At 38.7% G+C, this 17,488-nt stretch overlaps 1 protein-coding gene across 1 annotated transcript in view; it reads left to right on the plus strand.

The window, feature by feature from the left end:
- Positions 1-534: 534 nt before the first annotated feature.
- LOC127646986 (RING1 and YY1-binding protein B-like) overlaps positions 535-17,488 on the plus strand; it is a 39,415-nt gene continuing 22,461 nt past the window's right edge. The window contains exons 1-2 of the mRNA XM_052131013.1: positions 535-717; positions 1,317-1,442. Of these exons, the coding sequence (XP_051986973.1) occupies positions 692-717; positions 1,317-1,442 (152 nt within the window). The 5' untranslated portion in view covers positions 535-691. The remainder of the gene's footprint in view (positions 718-1,316; positions 1,443-17,488) is intronic.

Below are 17,488 nucleotides of genomic sequence, written 5' to 3' on the forward strand. Positions count from 1 at the left end.
AACAATAACTGAAGCAACTATGGTATTTTGGGTTGGATACTGAATTCATGAGTTGAGAAATGTGGTCATATTGTATGTGATCATGTTAAAACCCTTGCATTTCCATAGCTTATATTATTACTTTAACATTGCTTAGCTTGCCTTAGCAGTCAGCCACAAGAAGAAGCCTGGATGCTGTACAGTATTGCAGTGTCCCTAGATGAACTTATCTTTTCTCCCCATATACCCTGCCCCTATAGCGCAATCCCACTTTGACACGTATGCACACATATATTGCACACACTCCCTAGTGCTGCTGGTGACAGAGCTCATTTAGTGACCAGTCATTCAGTCAGTCGTCAAGACCAGCTCTCTCTGCTGCTTTCTTTTGCCTCGACAGGCACACACTCTAATTACGTTTGTCAATCGGAGAGCAGTGTAGAACTATCGCTCTATCCATGCCGAATATTTCTGGCGAGACATTTAAAACGAAGTCAGCAGTGATTGGCCGGCAGAGTCACGCGGTCCGCAGTCGCTTCGCCCTGCCTAGAGTCAGCTAGTCAGTCAGTCGGGGGAATGCGAGTCTGCCTGCAAGCGGTTCTCTCTGTGTGGATTCACCGTACACACGCATACACGCGCACACGGACCTTCGCACACAATTATTGTTAATTACTTAACCCTTCTCGGTCTTTTAAGAGCCTACCTTTCCACAATGGGCGACAAAAAGAGCCCGACCAGGTAAGAACGCTTCAACGGTCCTTCGTTTTTGAGGTGATTTCGGTGTCCGCGCGCTCGGTGGATTTTCGGATGCTTGTCTCGAGGAGTGTTTCTCCTTTCTCTCAGTTTGTGTAGCTCGACTGAGATACAAGCGCAGCTATGGCGGCTTTCTCTGTCTCATGAGGGACTCTAACACGGCTCAGTCCTGCTCAGACAAAGAGGATTTTTCTTCCCTCAAGGGATACGCCTGGCCTCTTCGGACGGGCTTTTTAGTCTAAGTTCTCGCTGAAATGGACGGGTTTGAGTTTCAATTTCACGCCGTTCACCAAGGCGATCAATTTAGCTCTATGGCTAACGTTAGCTGCCGTGCCAACGGACACCGATCTAGCCCTTTAAGTATTTTATGTCTCTTAAACCCGCTGACTATGAGTCGCAGAGAATAACACTTGACAGTTAGCTGGTTAGCGAGTATTTCCAGTATTTTCCGGTTTTAAAAAACCGCCAGCAGGCGTCACGGGTCGGATTTTCTGTCACTTTGTGCCAGTGTGAGCCAGTTTAAGTCGTGTTATTTGCCATACATGGAACTTGACCTTAATGTGTTGGTCTTTTTGTTGTTCAAGGCCAAAAAGACAAGCCAAACCCACGGCGGATGACGGCTTTTGGGACTGTAGCGTGTGCACTTTCAAAAACAGTGCAGAAGCGTTCAAATGCAGCATCTGTGATGTACGGAAGGGCACGTCTACCAGGTATGGGCATTTACATTTGAATTTCTGCAGCTACATAATCCACATCTCATTACTGATGCTGCTGATTTGGATGTTTACTTGTTGATTTGCTCATTAAGATTCATGGAGATCCAGCTCTCATGCAAGTTAAATGTCATTTATTGAGTGTGTGTGATGACTGGTTCTAGATTGATTGTGGTAGCCAGCTTGCTCATCCATTGCAGTGGTAGGCAAATTGAAACTTTGTTTTCTTCATTTTTTTTTTTTTCATTTTAATTTTGCCCTGCAATATGTAGAATGCAGTTTATTGCTTAATTTTGACAGAATATGCCTCCAGATACATTCCTTTAATTGCAGCTCCACGATCATGCACACTTGCAGATGGATACCTGGCATTGCAATGCTGTAGTGTTTGCATAGTGATCTTGTGTGGCTCCAGAATCGAGTTAGATTTTTGGTCGAAATACATGACTAGTATTTGTTGCTGAATATTGGGTTTGATAAAAGGGATTTAATATGTGGGAGTGTACATAAATCCTATATTGTGCATGCTTGCCTCTCCCTTTGACTCCTATAAAGATATTTGCTGTTCAGATCCAACACCGGAAAGTCTTTTTAAAGTGCCTGGAAATGTACAAAGGTCAATCAGCTGTCAGAAATTCTTGTTCTACCTTTTAAAATGCTTCTCACAGCCAAACATCATTAGCAGTGATTCTGAAATGGCTGCTGAAGATCTCTGTTTGAGCTCCACAAGTGAGGCAATGTCTATTTGTTAGAATACACTGACATGATATTTTTGATAAATTTTATTTCATTGCGCTAATTTCTGTGAAATTCCGTAGGAATGCTCGTCATTAACAGATCTAGTGGTGCAAGGCCACTCATAAAAAACCCATGTATTAGTATGAATGTGTCGGGTTTGCCTGAAATACCATCCAGGTCTTGTTCCTGTAAGTGAAGATAGTAGTGTGTCCTAACTTACGTATGTTCTACGTCTTTCTGGGCTCCGCTTTGTTTGTTATGATGTGTAAACCGCCAACATTTCTCATCAGCTGATTGATGTGGTGTCTACAGCTATGAGTAATATAGTGATCCACATGATCTAACCTTTTCATGTGCTCTTTTACACTGCTTTTCTGACATTTAAGGGAAAGAAGAGGTGTTGGGAGAATTCAGACACTCCAAAGCAGTGTAATTGTCAACAATTAGTCTATTTATTTCCTTCTAAACCAAGCAGAACTCGTGTATCTGTTTACACAATGCAAGTGCATTACGTTCATGACAGGAAATGATGCCATGCATGTCGGAAACCCCTTGTACATCTCTCCCTGGCAGCTGCCCAGCACCTATCAGTCTGCTAAATAGAATGATACAATATTGCTGATGAGAGCTGCTCTGCCTGTGTTTGAACTATGCTGTCAACCTTTGATGGATGCAATTGTTTGCTGATGTAAGAAGCCTGGCTCCTTTTGTAATGAGGACTAATTAGCCATCCTGTCCATGTTTGATGTATTCCAGTAGTGCACAGGAGTGAGCGGCGGGGTGCTCGCAGGGAAATGATCCACTCTCTTACAAGTGTTCAGTGGTTTATGCTTCCATCTCTGCACCTTTTATCTCCGCTTCTCTCAATGAATGGGCTTTTGTGGTGTGATAACGCATTCCACCTGCCAGTTATTTGATCTTTGTTGGTCTTTGGAGTTCAAAGAATGCTACCACAGCCCATGGGTGTAAGGATGCTCTAGATTACCAAAGTTTTTGTCATGTTGAAAAGGGCTACGTAAAGTCTAAGGATTGTTGCGTAGCTTGATGTGATTGCAGTGCACACATTGGATTCGGGTACATCGATTATTTTCTTGCACAGCATCAGTATACCAAGATGATAATTAAAGGCAGCTTTTTACAGAAATAATTTAATTGAGCACAATAGAAGCAAACGTTTTTACTCCCTTATTTATATTCACTAACTGCATTAAACTTTCCTGGCACCCCCACTTTGGTGAAGAACGGGGTAAATGACATACACAAAATGAAAGGTTTACTGCTCATGAGTCCCTCTAACTACACACATCAAGGTATCTTTAGAAAGCTAACTTTTGAAATCTTTGAAATTAAATCTTCAAAATTACTCAATCTGTTACTAACTCAGAGATAAAGAAGTGCAAACACAAAAGATAAAAACATATTTCACACTTATTATGAAATAAGTACACAATGCTGTGGTATAGGCATCTAAAAAGACAACAGGCTAAAGCCCGAAGTCTTGCCAAGCTATGTATCAAATTTGAAGGTGATGCTAGCAAAAATATGCTTTCTTTAAGCCTTTATCTAAGTGCTTGTCTGGGTGCCTTTCTGAAAAGGCCAGCGTTGTCAATGAGAAGTGTTTTTCACTTATGAAATGACACGATAATTTATGCAAACTATCAACACCCACATGTTACTGTATTCGTAATTTAATTGGTTACATGTCCTCATAAATTACAACCCTCTAGAGTGCTATTAGTAGATTTTATTTTGTTTAACTGAACAAATTTGCCTATGCATGAACAGACATCATATAGGTCTAAAACTTTAACTCCGTTTTCTTCAAAAAACATCAGGGGTGTGATACTTCTGTTCTAGACACTATAAACCGCATTTATACGGTTTGTTTTACCGAAGAGCTCGTTAGACGTGCATAGCTTTTCGAATAAAAAGGATGATGTCATCTTGTTTACCAGATTTCATGATGTAAACAATGGAAGTTCTATGGATTTTTATACAAGTTTGCGTGTTTTTGGGCAAAGATTTACTATATATATATCATGTAATGGACTATTGCAGTCAAAACCGATGGATGTCATCAATTTTGTCACAAATTCTACATTGCCATAACAAAAACAAGGTAAGGACTTACTGGTTTGCTGTTGTGTTGTCTATTGTGCACTCTTTATACATAAGAAGAAATCATCGGCTGGAAGTCACTTAGATTGATCAATCCTTTCATTGGAAGGAATCTGCAGCCTTAATCTTCTAAATGGTGCATTGTTTGACCAGGTTACTAAATAAAGTGATACTATACACATGAGCAGAATGTAACAATTGAAAACAAGGCTGCCCATGGCTTTGCGAAAAAACAAGTTAAACCTCAGAAAGTTTCAGATGCTCTCATATTCGCGTATATGTGCTTCTACATTGGGGGATCCCTGGAATTTTATGTAAGAAGGGAAATTCCATAATTGCAGCGCAATTCCTCTACAGGTTGCGGTAGTAAGTTAAGGAAACAAACACAGCAAATACTCTGGAATATCTGGAATTTAAGCAAAGCAACAGGGAATAAAACCGGTCAATTACATTGCTGTGGAGAAAGCCGCTTACAGGAGGAGCTGCATGTACACAAGTAAATAGTACGCCGCTTTTACAGTGTATGTTAAAGGCAACGCTGCTTTGGCCAGTGTGAGAGCGATTCAGGCCAGTTACTAGAACTGTCACTTGCTCGATCAGGCCAGTGCAGTATTTATAACGTTAGTGCAAGAGAGCAAAAAAATTACACTGAGTGAACAAAGTCTTCCATAACTGAGCTCTCAGAGATGAGTGAGCATGATTTATATTTTAGCTTGCAAAGACGCAGGCGTGAGCACACAATGTACTGGACACGGTGAGGCACTGTTGCACGAGCGCACACGATTATGCAGACACTAAGCACTCTCTCCTAGAACTGTCCTCACCCTATTCCAAGTGTCTTTGCAGCAGCAATTACCAATGTGTAGAAAAAAATCTGACTTCGTGAATTTTGGAGCGGGATTGCACGTTTTGCACAACATTTTAAGTATTCCTGCTCACATTCCGTGTTCATATTGCATAATATTCCAAAAGATTTTCCTTTGAACATGTTGGTGAAAATTAGCGATCCACACACTGGAACACAATAAATCAACAGGTTCTTTCTGTTGGACTGTAAACCATTCTATCTCCGTGCATCTCTCTCTTCGTAAAGTTACAGAGCAATAGTTATGTTCTCACAGTCAAAATAAGCACATTTTCTCATTAGTTCGCTTTTAGAGATGAAGCGCTGCATGAAACGTAACAAACTGTTAAACCGGTTATCCACGTGGCTGGAAATTATGAGCTGCTCCGTATCCAAAATTTTATCCTAAACATGTAATTCAGTGATCTTTTTTTCAAAGTGTAAAGATTAATTTGAAATGATAAAGGTGTTTATGAAAAGAAGCAAAATCACTTTGGCTATTAGTAATAGAAGAGTTGTTCAGCTCGAGGACGACATTTAAATCTGTCTACTTCATATCAATCTCATAACACACCTGTTACATTTCTGGACTGTACAGGTATTTTCTTTCTGTGCTTTGTGTATGTGTTAGTGTTGGTATTGATTGGGTTGTCTAATTTTATGTTTATATCCACATTCTTAATTCACAGATTAGGCCTAATTATTACCTACTGTATTTAACACATCACCACTGATGTATTAGCAAGGTTTCCTCTCTCAGGGATTCTCACGTTAATTCAGCCAATAATCAAATCTTGTACTCAGTCGCTAGGCCTAAATCTTTGATCCTGGTTGTGAAAACACTACACAAGGCCAAAAAGTCATGACATCACGACTAAACGAATGACCGAAAACACATCCTATGCTCCACAGAACTCTTTGCTTAAATACATGTAAATGGTGCGACGGCTGAAATTAATATGATGTATTTATGAATTTATATATGTAAAGCGCTTGTATGAGGGTACATAAGGCATAAATAATGCTTTGTAAATTATAAATGTAACACAATTTTGGGGGAAATTGCCATTAATAGAAAAAATCCTTAGCGTTGAGCCCTGCTCTGTTTCAAATGTATATCCAAAAGAAGACGTAAACAATATGGGTGTTAACATGATTTCAGTTTTTAAAATTGCTTTACTAAACTATTGTGTTCTTTCCAATTTTACAACTTCATTGGTGATGTAACGTAGTAAACCCTAAAACAAAGTGAATACTGTGTCTTAAACAACTTTACAGCTCAAATAATTCACAAGTTTTTACACAAGAATTCATGTAATTTTATTTATAAAATTGTAAGCTTCATGTTTCTGCCTCTAACCCTTCAATTCCTTTGTAAGTGCCACACTGTAACCTAACTGAAAACTTCCTCATATAAAAAGAGCATTTATTTCAATCAAACTGCAAAAATGGTCACAAGGACCAAATACATCTGCATACGCAATGCCTATTTTTCCATCGTTGCACCCTTGGCCCTGCCCACTGGTGCTCCGATTCAGTCAAACATGTGACGTGACCGAAAGATGGGTCCTGTCAGGGGAGAGTCATCCTAAATGGACACGGGACATCTTTATGTGCCTGTCTGGATTTAAACTTTTTGTACATAAACATGCACAGACCAGGCGTCTTTGACCGCTTGATGCATATCTTGTGCAGCTTTTAAAAGATGCGGTGTCAAGTTACAACATGAAGAGGAGAAGCTCTCTGTCATTCAGCTGAGCACAAACGCGTCATGGACGTGTTTTTTTTTGCTCATCTGCGCTATTTATAGTTGTTGGTGTTTGAAAAACATGCAGGAATGATGCTGGAAACAGGATGTGGACGTGTCTTCAGCGTATTTTAGAATGGGTTGAATGTTAGGCTCAAAACATACCAGTCAATTTAAGCTTTGCAAAAGAAATTTACACAACACTTTGACGCGAACGCAAAAAAATGTGAGTAAGTGGTTTAATTCATTAATATTTTGTATGTCATAACTGTGTAATGGTTTATAGTGCTGACATCCTGTTTAAACTGGGCACATCAGTTTACGCAACGCAATGCAACCGCTTGAGGCTGTCTACACCGGGCGCATCGACACAAACTTTCGAAACCATTTATTTGTGTTGTTGGCAGTTGTAGCACCACCACTTGCAGCACAAAATGGACTGGGACATCTGTAGGTGCAATGCTTCCATGGTAAATGGCATCATTGATTATAATGGTTTCTATTGCTTTTGATGCGGTGCGACTCTTGTGTCAGGTGTAGACAGGTTGTGAGTGTTAACAGTTTAATATTCTGATGCAATTTGTTGGATGTGCTTTTATGTGAAAACCCTTTCATTCAGTTTTATAATGTTGTTGAGCTGGTTCATTCTCCCAATTGAGTTTAAAAACAAAATGGCTGTATTCGAGGGGCTACACAATGTCTAGTAAATTATAAATGTAACAAAAGTTTTGGGGAAATTGTCTTAAAGACGTTACGGCAATCATAACAGTGGGCATTTAAGTTTTAAGAAGGCGCTTATGTCAAAACCAAGCATTTCAGACAGAGGGCCAAAAACCGGGTTGAAAATTATAATGTATTACTAAATTGTGATTTTAATGCAAAAAGAAAAAAAAACTTTACTAACATTTTCAGTAGACCTCAGGGAAGATAGTAAAACTCTCTCTATATATATATATATATATATATATATATATATATATATATATATATATATATATATATATATATATATATATATATATAAAGAGCATTTCATGACCCCTTTATGAAAAGGAGTGGTGAATTTTTTTGTTGTAATCAATGTTGTAATCAAATGCTGTCAGTTGAGCTTAACTTGTATTGAACCAGGAATATTCCTTTTAATCCATTCATATAGGCTAGATATGGCTTTTAAATAGGGTATACTTGTGTACACAACTTGGAGAATTGTATGAGTTGGATGACAGCTTTGCCGGAGAGCACGTCTCTTACTGTTTTTCCCACACATCAGCTGTTCTCTCCATAGACTCAGTCACCTTGTGTTTCCATGGCAGTAGAGGTTATATTGGGTCACGCTACTGTCAACCAGGTGAAAATCCATACTAAATCACTGTGGATTTCTTGAATGATGTGTGAGATGTGGTGTGGACTGAATATTCTTTATGCTATAGCCCTGTTTATTTCAAGCCGCCTTACACAACAGACTTTTAACATTATATTTTGTCAATAATCTGATCAAAAACTAGAGTGTCGAGCTTCAAGGAAAGTTTCAAAATGACCTCCTTGCCTCCGAACATTATCAAAATCAAATTTCCTCACACAGTACTCCTCTCAGACCTCAAAGCATCATGTTTTAACATTGCATTGGAATCCTGAGAACATCATTGAAGAATGCAACACCTTGTTTCAGGTATCAGATTCTGTGGTTTCTTTGTTTCAAGATGCATATCAGTCTCCCACAGGTTAGAAGGAAGAATCCATTAGGGGATCATGAGGAAGTGCCATTTGGGCTTTGTGTGATCTTCAGTGTGGGTGTACATTACTTTTACTTCCCCTGAAGGTCCCTGTCCAGCCAAAGTTTTTTCCCAGCCCCTGTTTTTAAAGAGTTTTCCAAGTAGGTTTTTTTTTTTTTTTCAGTAACAACATAGATTTATCAGAAGTGTTTGGTGGGGTCAAAAGAAAACCAAAAGACAGAGGGGCAAAATAAAGCAGTATGAATAAACCTTCCAAATTGTGTGAAGTGAATTTGCTTTTAAAGCAAAGCACACAATGAATGTAAATAGTTTCCTATATGTTTGGTCCTCTCAGTTCCTCTTGTGAGGACTTCCAGTCCCACACTCTGAACTGGTTGTTTAAAGGGGAAAGATCACCCAAAAATAAAAATTCTGAATTACTTATGTTGTTCCAAACCCGTATTACTACCATGGAACACAAAAAGAGATTTTAGGCAGAATGTTAGCCTAAGTCTCCACTCACTTTCATTGCATTTTATCCCCATACAATAATGGTGTTGTCATATAATACAAGAAAATAATGACTGAAATTGCTTTAAAATTAAAAAGATGTAGCAGATGGAATATTAATTTGAAGCAGGCTGTTCAGTCGATGTGGACTCATTCATGATTCGCAGGGAAATTGAGGATTTAAGTGCCTTGTTCCGCTTGGAATAAGATAATATTGTCTTGACACTATTGACTCGTGAAATCAACAAGGATGGCTTGGATTCTGTGTGTGTGTAATTGATGGAGCAGAGATTTACAATCCAGTCATTTTCTTTGCCTTCGCTTGAGTGCAAATTGTTGAGGATAATGGAATTACATAATCAGTCTGTGCTAGCATGGTATAATTTTGTGTCAAATTCCCCCATGCCTGTACACACACTCCGACACACTTTTGCTGATCCACTGTTATCAGCATTTAGACCTACTCTGAACTACAGGCATAAGCTTTTAATCTGCACCAATATGTTAATTGGGCGGTTTAAAAGTTCTTAATGAGATTGAAGACATTTAGGCAAATGAGCACAATATTCATCTCTTACTAGAGACATGAATACATAAAAGGAAAAGTAATCTTTTAGTCGTATTGTAATTAGGGATGCACTGAAATGAAAATTCTGGACTGAAACCGAAAATCCTGGATGCACTTGGCCGAAAACCGAAACCGAAATATTTACCCATTTAAAAAAAAAAAAAATTGTGTAGGGTAAACGTACCTATTAAGCTCACCAAAATCTACATTGAGACATTTTTAGGGCACAGGATATTAGTTTTAGTAAAAAAAGTTATGTTAAAATAAAATATTAATCTCTTAAACAACAATATTTTATTTATTTTAAATGACAAAAGCAATAAAATTAAAATGTACTTCATTAAATGTACTTCCTTAATGGGTACGTTTGTGTACCCTTTAAGCACACTCCTGTTCCCAATAAGCTCACAACAAGTTTTATTATAAAATCTTGTTTATTTTAAACAACCTTTTTAAGGAATGATTGAAAAAAGTTTTTTTTGAAGGTATAGAGTCAATCACAAAAAAACAGAACACTAAAATCAAGCAACAAGGCATTCAATTTGATCAGGAAGCTTATCCTATTCATAGTGACGTGTCATTCAAACTCATTGCAACATCTAGACTAGTCCACCTTCAGCAAAGTAACACATATTGAACAATTAAATAACAAAACAAACCAATAAAACATTTAATTCATGGGGATGAACACAGAAACTAGCCACATTATGAAGCCTCTTCATAATGTCAACTTATTTTTATTCTCTTCTTTTTGTAGAGATCGTCTATCTCTTGGTGGTTCTTCAAGTAGAAGGGTCCTGCACCCTCTAGTTGTGCCTTACACAGAATGAATTTTTTCTCAACATCCTCAATTTTGTCTAGCACTGGCAGGGCATACGTGTTAGCAGGACCTCTGCTCAGAAATTTCATCACGTAGTGTTCTCCGTCAGGGGGTCTGGACACATTAAGGGGTCTTCCTATATAATAGGCTGGAGGTGTGGTGAACATGACTGCATAGTATACATCTGTTTGTATTGTTAAGGGTGGATCAGTTGAGGTTTGAGCCTTTTCTGTGCCTGCCTCTGTTTTCTTATTCTGTGCTGTCTGTTTTTTCTTTGATTGTGGTTTCTTTGTCTTTTTTCCCTTCTTTCCATCTTTCGAGTTGTGTGTTGTTGTTTTTTTTTTCCTTCTCAGCTAGCCTGGTCATGGCTTCTGGAGATGTTAAAGATTCGCCATACTTTAGTGTATTTATTCTCTGTTTTTTTGGTGCTTTCTTTTTTGTGCACAATCCGCGCAAGCAAAGGAAAGCGGTCTTTGTTTATGCGACCGTAGTCAAGGGGATTGTCGCTTCTGGCAACGGGTAGTTCATCTAGATACGTCTGGGTTGTGGGGATCTGCACACCGAGTTTGATGGACGGCACTGTTGGGATGTGCTCGCTCAGCCAAGAGGCTCTCAGAGGGAAGGCAGAATAAAGCACATCATTACACAGCGCAGGGAAGCACTGTGCTCACCCTCCTTCAACTCTCCCTGTCCTCCTCGCCCACATGTCATTCATTCAATGGAACAGGGGAGACTGCCGTTTGTCTGACTCACGCATATATCACAACCACAGTCAGTGACATTCTGTGACCACACTTAATCAACTAACCGAGAAGGAACTGAAGCTGTTCACATTGAGGGATGCTACCACTCAGGTCTGCAGAGTGGAGTGTTGATAAAGATGGTAAACCAGACAAAGTGAGCCGACTTGACTGACAACTACTCTTGAAATGAGCCGGAATAATTTGTTTTTGCTGGAGGAGGTATAAAGCCATTACTATGGAGGTAAATTCATGACTAATTTCTTTGAAGCACAAAAGCATGTTGAATTGCTCTAATCAAAAAAATAAATGCATTGAATTATAAGTGCTTGCATTTAGATGCGTTACATTTACAGTGCTTGCATTTTGGGAGGTTGAAATTTAACATTGTTGTATTTTTAAGCATTGAATATTTCATTTGGAAACATTTGACAACTAATTTAATTATTCAAATTTAAAGAATAAATATTTACTTTCCAAAATATTCAGTTCATTTCAACCCGATCTATTTCGCTTAACAAACTTTGCTTCCTCAAATTTGTTTAGAATTTGAAAATATATCCTTTTTCACCTCCGTACAACTAGGTTCAAGTGAATGCCCAATTTTGTGTGGCAACGTCAAGCCTTGCTTTATCTAACTGTCGCAAGATAATTTTTGTATAAAGTAATTTACCTTTGGTTTGAACAGTATGCCTATTGTTTTATAATTTAAAAACATAATCATTTTTTGGAATTTATTTAGCTTGCAAAGTTTGCCTTGCTATTTTTGTGGCTTTAGTGTCCAAATACTTCCTTGGGCCTCTGCCTCCACAAGTTTAATTTAAGTGTGGGAGTACAACCAATTATTGAAACAAGTTTCTATGTACAAAAGTGAATCACATAGGCGTAGTTGAGCGAAAAGACATGGTTTTCTATTTGAGCGCTGAATTAAAAGAGCGTCTTTGTTGCATTTCTCCTTATTAGTTTAACAGAGCTGGCCAGTCTAGACATAAATATTCAGTACATTATTGTCTGGAATAGGTGCATATTAGACAGCATTTAGCCTGTTTTTTCTAATTTGAAACATGACCTATAATCAAAGGAAAAGCCGTGACTAAATGTTGAGCGAATCTATTTGAAAAGGGATGACAGCCTTGAATGATTGATATGATAAGGAACTTGACAAGCCTCTTCTGGTTGATGGATCCCTATTTGTGCTAAACACAAACACTATACCTTGTTTGCAGTCAGAGTGATGAGGGGAATTGAGTGGTTTGTTTCCTGTGTTGAAAGGTCTGAAAAATCAGGGAAACCTATCTCTTGAATGGTTCAGAAAGAGATGTTTAGATACCTTTTTTTGTTTGTTAGTAAGCTGCACAGTTTATTATTTTTATTGAGGTTATTAATAGTAATATTAATAAGTGTGAAATGTGTCAATTACAGCATTTCATTTAGGTCTGAGCCTGTTGCGCCAAAGACCCCCCACCCCCCACGCTATCAGCTAACTGCCCTGTTTTCACAGATTTCACACACCGCTTATATCTCCACCCCAGGGAGCAATTTCCTCGGGGTAGAAGGGCAGAATCCTTCCAGAAGGTGGAGATGAATGTTTAATGTCCTCCACCCAGTCAAGAGCGACAGCACAGGAACCCAGGGCCTGTTCTCAAGATGCTCTCATCTCTCAATCTCAGTTCTCTACAGCAGGCACAGAGCCACTAAACGCTTAGTATAATGGCTTATGGGAGCCCAGTCCCAGAGCTTGTTCAACATGCGCACACATGGCAGCTTCATCATCCCCTGCCAGCCAAAAGATTAATGCTGCTATGCCAGAGGATCAAGGCACTCCGGGAACTGTCACTGCATGTAACTGTCGTGTTTGCTGTGGAAGTGATGCAAGAGACTTCTTTGAGGAGAGAAAATATTGATGCAGAATGATGTTAAATCTAGGGGAGTATGCCTCAATGTTCTGAAGCCCAGAAATGTTCAGGTTATATTTCACCCCAAAAGAAAAGAATAAGACATTATATTTTCTATTTAAGAAAATTAAGCCTGTTGTTAGGATATTTAAGATTTTGTTGCTTTGTGACATTTTCATGACATCTAAGTTACCCATTTTTTGTCATGAATATCTAACAACACAATGACCCGGAATCGGTGAGATTCATGCCTGATTACATTAAGAGTAGTTTTGGACAGCATTCTGCTATATGAAAGGAATTCACAGTTGAGAAATTCTTAGTTTTTTACATTCAGATCAATTAAGTCCTCATGCTCAGCAGAAAGATTTTTCTTTGTGAATCGGCTCAAAAGAGAAGTCTGGGTTTAGCTTAACAAGGCTTATCCTTTAAATGCCATCAGATTGCTTTTTAGATCACAAGTTTTCTATAAAGGTACTGCCTTGCAGTCCAGCGCAGTGCATAAATAGGTTATCAACCGTTGTCTTTGAGAGCTGCATCCTATTGACCTAACTGTCCACTCTCCTGGGTGCTTTGTGCCTCCAGTGCATGCAGGAGTCAATGGCCATGATTGAAGGGTTATGCTGCACTTGAAATGGAGAGTCACGTCAAGTCATTTTTATTTGTATAGTGCTTTTAACAACACATCATTCAAAGCACTTTTATAGGAAATCATGCATTAACAAATACAAAAATTTATATGTAATAGGCCTATCTATAATGTCTTACAGTGATCATTGTGTAGTTTGATTAAATATGATTGTAAAATGTGAAATTAATAAAGAAATTATTGTATTCAGAACCCCTGTGAGCAAGCTGAAGGCGACTGTGGCAAGAAATTCAGAACTCCATAAAATGTTGGAAAAATAACCTTGGGAGAAACCAGGCTCACTGTGGGGGCCAGTTCCCATCTGGCTAAGCAACATGAATATAATGCCAATATTAGTTATTTGTGTGCAGTGCAAGTGATGGTTTTACATTTCTAAATGAAATAAGCATTAAGGCCCAGTGTTTTAAAAATATATATATTTTTTTATGAACTTTAAGATTAATGACTAATGTCTTAAATCCATCCTGGATTAACTGCAGACGTTTACATAGATGCATTATCCTTTGTTATTTGGCTGATGAAGGCTTTTGTTGGCAATTAAATGATAGTCTATGTATTCTATTTAAAGAATGTAGTCCATCAATAGATACATGTGATGCAGGCAGAGATTAATGAGGTGCATCTCTGTTCAACATGCAGGTCATTTTGGTGAGGTTCTGTGGGGTCCATTCCAAGGTTCAGGCAGTGGCATATGTAGTATCCAATGTCTTACAGTTGCAGTTGGCATCAGTTCATCCTCTGAATTCAAAAGACTGAAGTGATGTCTGGTTAGCTTTGGCTGTAGTTTGAACGCCATTTCTCAGGGACACGTAGCAGTGGAGTCCAACACCAAGCAGGAACGGAGCTGGATCTGACATGCTCTGGTAATTACAGGATATGAATCCCGTGGTTGAGACATGGAATCAAATAGAATAATATTAGCGTAGATGCCATTAGATGTTATCGAATTTATTGATCATAATTGATGTTTCTGTTTCCGGCAGACCTAATGGGGCGTTTCCACTGCACGGTTCAACTCGACTCTGCTTGCTTTTTGGGGGTTTTCCACTGTGGATAGTACCTGGTACCTGATACTTTTTAAGTACCACCTTGGTCGAGGTTCCAAGCGAGCCGAGCGGATACTAAATGTGATGTCAAAATCCCGCAGATCACTCACTGGTCAGAGAGAATAGTCACTACCAGCGTCACTGGATTTCCGACACGGGTCATCAACGCGCTAGTTTTAAAGTTAGCAATAGCGATAACATTATCATTTGTTCACGCGCCTTTCAAATTGAGAAAAAAAGAAATGGCTGTGCGCAAAACCACGCCGTGGTCAATAAACGAGTTGCAGACTGTCCACTTGTTAGCGAAGAAAGAAACTACGTAAAACTAAAGTCTTTCAGGAAGTGTATTAGCTGTTGTTTGCACACTGCTATCACTGGACCTACCAACAGTGTAGGGAAAAGTAAAAAAAAAAAAAAACCTAAAATTAACTACAGAACCATCAAGGAAAAATGGAAGTTAGGCGAGCAATGGTAGGGAGAGTGCCCTGGACTGATCCACGATGGAGGATGGTATGTTTTGTTATATTAACTCGATATTCTGCTTGAAAGCTTCACTTTTAGTTGACCAGGTACTGAAAAGCTTGCTTCTAAAACAACTAGGCCAATTTTACTGTTTCACTTGTGTAAGATCACCATGCAACAACTGCTTTATGCAGCACAGTGAGCTAGTAGCTAACATCTAGCGGTTGTGTTATTGTTTTGGTCAATGTAAGATGATATCACGGCAGTAGAGGCGGCGTACCTAGAATTGTTATCGTAATGAACTTGATTGAATATAGCGTGTAAGAAGGTCACTTAAGGACTGTGGAGCTAGACCATTCAAATCTTTGTGTGTAGTTAACGTAATTATGTAGAATTTTTAAAATAATCAGAAATTTATCAGGTAGCAAAATTAATGATTATAAAATTATCATATTTCTTGGTGGTAGTCATAAATATACATTATCCTTAATACCAACTAGTTGATTAGTAGTTTAAACAACCAGTCGACTATTGGTAGTTTTGAGCCTCCCTAAAAGCTGCGTAAGACATACTGGTAACTCAAAATTATATCTGACAAAACCACATATGAACAAAGTATATTTTAAATTATTGTCACAATTATTTTAGTCGCAGTCTAGAGCCCTGATTTTCAGGCCTGTTTGGTGTAAACATTTATTTTGGCAGTCTGCCCAAATAATGAGAAACAAGGAGTCAATGAAATGTTATACATTTTTGATATTCAGTTTAATAAATGTTTCGGTCACACTTTAAATGGAAGGTCAAGTCATGTTTGTTGCATTTGTAGAATACAGTATATTGGCAAATGTTTTTAGGTCATCTGTGTCTTCCAAGTATACAGAAAATTTGCATATATCCTGCAAAAAGTATAAGAGGTTTATTCCAAACATAGCCTTTCCCCACTACCACAATGACCTCTCATCCAACACCATCCAAGATTGCCTTGACTTTGTTTTACTTTACTTTACGCCTTATTTTTTTGCATGCTAGCTGTAGACCATAAGCAACATTAATGTAATTGGCTAATGCGAGTTTGGTGAATGTCCATCTTAAACAGTTTTCCCTTCCAAACTTTCCCCTGGATAGTTGGAACATTTCTAGGTTCTTATACAAATGACAGTCAACAGGACAAGGTGTTGATGAGGCAGTCATGTGTCCATCAGTAAATAACGCATTGTGTAGTTTTGTCATGTTGTGGGAGTGTTGACGGCAGTCCCGAAATGCCAGTGAGCACTCATGGCTGAGTTACAGCTGGCACTGATTCATGGCTCTAACACATGGCCTGTTTCTGTCTCGCTGATCTGCCTTGATACAAATCTCCCCGCATGACAGGAGATCCACTGAGGGGAGGTTAATCAAATCAATCTCGAGCCTGTGCAGCACTAGACTCCCACACTGACCTCAGTTTGGAAGGGATATCTGAATCCCCTCAGGGGGGCAAACTTAGCCAAGTACCTGCTAAGCGGAGGATCGTGCACTTTTTTACAAATCTCTGGCCTGGATTAGAGTAAATTCCCCAGTGTTCTGGGTACACAAAATGTAAAGAAACCATGACTCAACCATAACCCACCAAACACTTCAGTATGTCTTGGCTATACTGTTGTTAACGCTTTCCTGAAACTATAGTGCCACAATACTTAATTCATGCAAATTATACATCTTGGCAGATGGCAGATCAGCGATTATCAATCATGTCTAAAAATGAAAAGGTTTCAGCTGTAAAAACTGATTAGATATGTGAATATTTGTAAGATATCCACCTTTTTCCAGACTTCTCCATGGGTGGCGCATTACAGCGAGAGACTTCATACTGGATACTCCACTCTTCCGCTTAGGTACTGTTATCAGCTAGACAAACGTTACTGGTGATGGTGAGCAGCAGAGGCTTTTGAGGAATATGTGCTGTTAGAGGGTTTAATAACTACATGTTACAATAATAAGCACTCCCAAATGCAGCCAGTGTCCGAAACATTTTGCTTCGCACCAGATGTAATAAGCAGAAAGTGCATTAACTGAATTCTCCGTCACTTGCCTATTTTTTTAAAACTGATGGATAATTCCAAATGCTGTCCATAATTTTGGCAGATAACAAGCTATTAATTTTTTATTTTAAATATCTTTACGAGGTTTGTATCATGTCGCACTGTGAGTGTAT

This window comes from Xyrauchen texanus, chromosome 7 (assembly GCF_025860055.1).
Source record: "Xyrauchen texanus isolate HMW12.3.18 chromosome 7, RBS_HiC_50CHRs, whole genome shotgun sequence".
NCBI classification, from domain to species: domain Eukaryota; kingdom Metazoa; phylum Chordata; class Actinopteri; order Cypriniformes; family Catostomidae; genus Xyrauchen; species Xyrauchen texanus.